The sequence below is a fragment of the Rhinoderma darwinii genome, chromosome 11 (genome assembly GCF_050947455.1).
Source record: "Rhinoderma darwinii isolate aRhiDar2 chromosome 11, aRhiDar2.hap1, whole genome shotgun sequence".
Classification (NCBI taxonomy): domain Eukaryota; kingdom Metazoa; phylum Chordata; class Amphibia; order Anura; family Rhinodermatidae; genus Rhinoderma; species Rhinoderma darwinii.
The window spans coordinates 3,114,823-3,122,188 of NC_134697.1; the positions used below are offsets into that span (position 1 = coordinate 3,114,823).

The 7,366-nt window shown below is 43.1% G+C and overlaps 1 protein-coding gene across 1 annotated transcript in view; it reads right to left on the reverse strand.

Annotated features, from left to right (window-relative positions):
* AFAP1L2 (actin filament associated protein 1 like 2) overlaps positions 1-5,334 on the reverse strand; it is a 41,363-nt gene extending 36,029 nt beyond the window's left edge. The window contains exon 1 of the mRNA XM_075842685.1: positions 5,286-5,334. Within this exon, the coding sequence (XP_075698800.1) occupies positions 5,286-5,334 (49 nt within the window). The remainder of the gene's footprint in view (positions 1-5,285) is intronic.
* Between the last annotated feature and the right edge of the window lie 2,032 nt (positions 5,335-7,366).

A 7,366-nucleotide genomic window follows, 5' to 3' on the forward strand; every position in this document is an offset into this window, starting at 1 on the left:
TTACATCCTGCATTATACTCCAGAGCTGCACTCACTATTCTGCTGGTGGAGTCACTGTGTACAAACATTACTTCTCCTGTACTGATCCTGAGTTACATCCTGTATTATACTCCAGAGCTGCACTCACTATTCTTGCTGGCGTAGTCACTGTGTACATACATTACATTACTTATCCTGTACTGATCCTGAGTTACATCCTGTATAAGTAATGTATGTACACAGTGACTCCACCAGCAGAATAGTGAGTGCAGCTCTGGAGTATAATGCAGGATGTAACTCCAAATCAGTACAGGATAAGTAATGTAATGTATATACACAGTGACTCCACCAGCAGAATAGTGAGTGCAGCTCTGGAGTATACATTACTTATCCTGTGCTGATCCTGAGTTACATCCTGTATTCTACTCCAGAGCTGCACTCACTATTCTGCTGGTGGAGTCACTGTGTACATACATTACATTACTTATCCTGTGCTGATCCTGAGTTATATCCTGTATTAATGTATGTACACAGTGACTCCACCAGCAGAATAGTGAGTGCAGCTCTGGAGTAGAATACAGGATGTAACTCAGGATCAGTACAGGATAAAGTAATGTAATGTATGTACACGGTGACTCTACCAGCAGAATAGTGAGTGCAGCTCTGGAGTAGAATACAGGATGTAACTCAGGATCAGTACAGGATAAGTAATGTATATACACTGACTCCACCAGTAGAATAGTGAGTGCAGCTCTGGAGTATAATACATGATGTAACTCAGGATCAGTACAGGATAAGTAATGTATGTACACAGAGACTGCACCAGCAGAATAGTGAGTGCAGCTCTGGAGTATAATACAGGATATAACTCAAGATCAGTACAGAATAAGTAATGTATGTACACAGAGACTGCACCAGCAGAATAGTGAGTGCAGCTCTGGAGTATAATACAGGATATAACTCAGGATCAGTACAGGATAAGTAATGTAATGTATGTACACAGTGACTCCACCAGCAGAATAGTGAGTGCAGCTCTGGAGTATAATACAGGATATAACTCAAGATCAGTACAGGATAAGTAATGTATGTACACAGAGACTGCACCAAGCAGAATAGTGAGTGCAGCTCTGGAGTATAGATTAAAGTGCAACATGCGGTTCAGTGATGGGCAGACATTGACCACCGGGTGGTTGCTGTTCCTTAGGAAAACATAAGCTTTAGACAATCAACATTGCAGCCATCACGTCATAAAATAATAAGAAATTACTAGCAGGTTAGATATGAAATATTCAGGATGACACTGAACAGACTAAATCCGACACATTTTCCCACTTGACATCTTACCATTTCTTTGAATGGATTCATGTCTGGAGGAGACGCACAGGTGACCTGCCGCGGTCCTGGCTACACGTGAATGACAATAGTTTCCACCTCGCGATTAATTTTTGCTTTGTTTAGAATCTCATAAAATCACCGCACTAAAAATACTCAGCAGTAAAGTATTGTACACCAGCGCCGCACCCACAACACGATACGGGACAGCGAGTCACCAGAAATCCAGCAACATTCAAACCAGTTTGTGCGATAGTTAGAACAGTGATTTAAAGGGGCGGATCCATCGGAATCTTCTAAGGGCTCAATATGAAGCAAGTTTGTTTTGAAAGAAAACTTAAAAAGTCTATGCGCGCCTGTGGTTGGATTTATAAAAAACAAAACAAAATAAATAAAAATTTGAATGACTTTTCTAATTGACATTTATAAAAAAAAAAAAATACCTTTTACAATACAACTTCTATATATCCGATATATATGTGTCCTGTATGTGTGTCCTGTATACATACAGATATATACAGCTCCCATAGAGTTACATGATAACATTCTGCTGCCTGCAGCCACCACTAGGGGGAGCTCACTACATACAGATATATACAGCTCCCATAGAGTTACATGATAACATTCTGCTGCCTGCAGCCACCACTAGGGGGAGATCACTACATACAGATATATACAGCTCCCATAGAGTTACATGATAACATTCTACTGCCTGCAGCCACCACTAGGAGGAGCTCACTACATACAGATATATACAGCTCCCATAGAGTTACATGATAACATTCTACTGCCTGCAGCCACCACTAGGGGGAGATCACTACATACAGATATATACAGCTCCCATAGAGTTACATGATAACATTCTACTGCCTGCAGCCACCACTAGGAGGAGCTCACTACATACAGATATATACAGCTCCCATAGAGTTACATGATAACATTCTACTGCCGGCAGCCACCACTAGGGGGAGCTCACTACATACAGATATATCCAGCTCCCATAGAGATACATCATAACATTCTACTTCCTGCAGCCACCACTAGGGGACCTCACTACATACAGATATATACAGCTCCCATAGAGTTACATGATAACATTCTGCTGCCTGCAGTCACCACTAGAGGGAGCTCACTACATACAGATATATACAGCTCCCATAGAGTTACGTGCTAACATTCTGCTGCCTGCAGCCACCACTAGGGGGAGCCCCCTACATACAGATATATACAGCTCCCATAGAGCTACATGATAACATTCTGCTACCTGTAGCCACCACTAGGTGGAGCTCAGGAGTTTACAGAAGACGGATTTATTATTGTCTTTATTGGAAACTATAAATCTGTATACAGTGAGCTCCCTGTAGTGGTGGCTATACAGGGTAAAAAAGTGTCACAGCAAGAGTGGGAAGCAGTATATTGTCGGGCCCCACAGCAGTCATGTGTCCAGCCTCTGTGGTAGGTAGGTCACTGGAAAAACTCTCCATAATCAGTGAATTTACATTCTGTATTATACTCCAGAGCTGCACTCACTATTCTGCTGGTGGAGTCACGGTGTACATACATTACTTGTCCTGTACTGATCCTGAGTTATATCCTGTATTATACTCCAGAGCTGCACTCACTATTCTGCTAGTGGAGTCACTGTGTACATACATTACTTATCCTGTACTGATCCTGAGTTACATCCTGTATTATACTCCAGAGCTGCACTCACTATTCTGTTGGCGGATTCACTGTGTACATACATTACATTACTTATCCTGTACTGATCCTGAGTTACATCCTATATTGTATTCCAGAGCTGCACTCACTATTCTGCTGGCGGATTCACTGTGTACATACATTACATTACTTATCCTGTACTGATCCTAAATTACATCCTGTATTATACTCCAGAGCTGCACTCACTATTCTTCTGGTGGAGTCACTGTGTACATACATTACATTACTTATCCTGTACTGATCCTGAGTTACATCCTGTATTATACTCCAGAGCTGCACTCGCTATTCTGCTGGTGGAGTCGCTGTGTACATACATTACTTATCCTGTACTGATCCTGAGTTATATCCTGTATTATACTCCAGAGCTGCACTCACTATTCTGCTGGTGGAGTCACTGTGTACATACATTACATTACTTATCCTGTACTGATCCTGAGTGACATCCTGTATTATACTCCAGAGCTGCACTCACTATTCTGCTGGTGGAGTCACTGTGTACATACATTACATTACTTATCCTGTACTGATCCTGAGTTATATCCTGTATTATACTCCAGAGCTGCACTCACTATTCTGCTGGTGGAGTCACTGTGTACATTACATTACTTATCCTGTACTGATCCTGAGTTACATCCTGTATTATACTCAGAGCTGCTCTCACTATTCTGCTGGTGGAGTCACTGTGTACATACATTACATTACTTATCCTGTACTGATCCTGAGTTATATCCTGTATTATACTCCAGAGCTGCACTCACTATTCTGCTGGTGGAGTCACTGTGTACATACATTACATTACTTATCCTGTACTGATCCTGAGTGACATCCTGTATTATACTCCAGAGCTGCACTCACTATTCGTGGTGGAGTCACTGTGTACATACATTACATTACTTATCCTGTACTGATCCTGAGTTATATCCTGTATTATACTCCAGAGCTGCACTCACTATTCTGCTGGTGGAGTCACTGTGTACATTACATTACTTATCCTGTACTGATCCTGAGTTACATCCTGTATTATACTCCAGAGCTGCTCTCACTATTCTGCTGGTGGAGTCACTGTGTACATACATTACATTACTTATCCTGTACTGATCCTGAGTTATATCCTGTATTATACTCCAGAGCTGCACTCACTATTCTGCTGTGGAGTCACTGTGTACATACATTACATTACTTATCCTGTACTGATCCTGAGTTACATCCTGTAATATACTCCAGAGCTGCACTCACTATTCTGCTGGTGGCGTCACTGTGTACATACATTACATTACTTATCCTGTACTGATCCTGAGTTACATCCTGTATTATACTCCAGAGCTGCTCTCACTATTCTGCTGGTGGAGTCACTGTGTACATACATTACATTACTTATCCTGTACTGATCCTGAGTTACATCCTGTATTATACTCCAGAGCTGCACTCACTATTCTGCTGGTGGAGTCTCTGTGTACATACATTACATTACTTATCCTGTACTGATCCTGAGTTACATCCTGTATTATACTCCAGAGCTGCACTCACTGTTCTGCTGTGGAGTCACAGTGTCCATACATTACATTACTTATCCTGTACTGATCCTGAGTTACATCCTGTATTATACTCCAGAGCTGCACTCACTATTCTGCTGGTGGAGTTACTGTGTACATACATTACATTACTTATCCTGTACTGATCCTGAGTTACATCCTGTATTATACTCCAGAGCTGCACTCACTATTCTGCAGCTGGAGTTGCTATGTACTGTTAATCTCTCAGTATTTCCTGCTTGTTCAGTGTCTGCATGGTGCTTGCTGGGAGGTGTAGTTTTTATATCCGGCTCTGTACAGTAATTATACATAAATTCAGGTAACAATTAACTTGGAATATTTCATCACTGATTGTGCTTTTCCTTATTGAGCAAATCTGGAATAGAAGAACTGAAAACACACAAAATAATGACCCCGTCCTGCTGCGCCAATCATGAAATGGGACGCTCTGTGGTGTAACCGTTAACCCTCGACAATGCAGGTCAGATGGTGCCGGATCCGTTCTTATCAGAACGATGTCTCGGCTGCGGCCACCAGATGAAGCCGTCATATAACGAGGCCTCGGTCACACGGCGTGCGGAGGACACAAAACGGCATGATGCGACTTTTTCGTTATTTTAATAGGTCACATGACGGTCGTGCTGCATTTACCATTGAGATCTACAATCCCGCAACGAAGTCAGACACAACCAGGTGTCACACTCAGCAAGAGTCACGCACCTGACATCACCGGTGGCCGCGCCGCCATCGTATCTCCGCGCTCACCCATCTCTACTCCTCCTGCGGACGCAGAGTTTTATTTGGTCTTTTCACTGGTTGCAGTTGATTCTAGAACTTTCTGATAAACTTCGGGGGGAAAGTTGTCAATGTTCCTGAAATGTCACAAACGAAAATTTAGACTATTGGGCCGTTTCCCCCGCTCCTGACAAGTTCCCAAAAAGTGGGTGGAGCTTAGCGGAAAGCTATAAACTGACAAATTATAGCGGAAATCTACGGCACCTCCTGGCCGGCGTATATTTCACGGACAGCGGAAGATCGTGTCTCCTAATAAGTGTCAGAACTTCCTCCAGCCGCAGTCTTAATCCATCTCCCCTTTGCATTTCAAATCCTTGCCAATTTCAAGACCACTGCTTGCCTGTCATGAATGGAAACATTCATTACATACATTCAGAGACTGAAAACCTATTGTGAACAATTAGTTCTCGTAACTGAAGGTTTGTTACAATATATCGGTGCAGGGTAATTATAGATGTTCAGCTCACAGAGGATTATCTAGACTGGATACAGTTATAACAAACCCTCAGCTGTGAGAAGTATTAGTGGAGGATGGGTTTTGATGCTTTAGCATTTCATTTACTGACAGAAAGCAGAGATCTAAGAATGGCAAGAAATTGAAACAAAGTCTATTATAAAGTTTCAGAACTGTCCATTACACTGGACCGGTCTCTACGGAATCTCAGCCCGGAATCGAATACATAAATCCCAGGACTCTGGTAATTTATTAGATTTGCAGGAAATTCCAATAATCCGGCGCACAAGAGGCCACGGCCGAGCTGAACTATCGGGAAATCCCAGGTGAGGAAAGAGTGAAGTATAATCCCCAGGTTCCCTCTGTCCTGACGCTGCCCCTGCTCCTACTTGAAGCGAGAAAGATGGCGGCCGTCTAGTCAACCCCCCACAGCCCGCTGCCAGTCTCCATCAGGGGGTCACTGCTGCCCTTCAATAGCCCTGCGAATCTGTAGTGCCGGATAACCAGGAGCTCTGGACCACAGGGTTACAGATTAATGGAAGGACGCGGAATATATGATCATATTAATCCCCCTCCCCCGCACAGTCCGACCTCGGGAGATGCCAGGATACAATGTAACATCTGGGAAAGCTCCCATAGAGACCAAGCAGGAAAAAATCTGTGTTCTGCAGGGGGGGGGGGGGTAAGTACTCAGCATAGAGAGAAGATCTGTCAGCGAATCAAGACTGAGGACGAGGAAGAATAATGCTCAGGTGTAGGGTAAATCCTGTGCAACCTGCAGAAATCATCATCATCATCCTCCTCGTCGTCATCCTCATCTTCCTCATCATCATCTTCCTCGTCATCATCATCATCCTCATCATTATCCTCATCATCATCCTCGTCATCATCATCATCCTCGTCATCATCATCATCCTCGTCATCATCGTCCTCCTCCTCATCGTCATCCTACTCGTCCTCATCATCATCCTACTCGTCATCATCATCATCATCCTCCTCATCATCCTCCTCCTCATCCTCCTCCTCCTTCTCATCAATAACAAGGGACATAAAATTGCTGGAATCAGAAAATTCACTTTCAATATTAAACATTTCTAAATTTGTCATTTTCTAGTTTTAACATTTTCCCTGTATTTTTTCACTTCTGATATTGTATTTTGTGAATGACGTGAGATAAGCGGAGACAATTCCTGATAAACGGCGCCTCAGAGTGCAGAAACTTTTTCTATAGCTCCTCTGTATACACATCGCGGCCCCAAAAGCTTGATGATTGTCAGCAGTATGAACTAAACTGACCAAATATCGGAGCGCTCAACCAATAGCAACCTCCCGAAACACCCCAGAAACATGCACCTTGGACATAGGATAAGTGGCTGCCAGACACATTGTGACGCTGATCTCACACAGAACAAAGAATTAGTGAGGTTAAAATATAACATGTCTGACCCTTGTTCCCCCCAACAACAAGCCTTGGTGAAGAGTTTGGCTGACCCCAAGATCCCATAAGTACCAGTGGGATCCACCATTGCTATAGTTATGCAGAGTAAGGCTC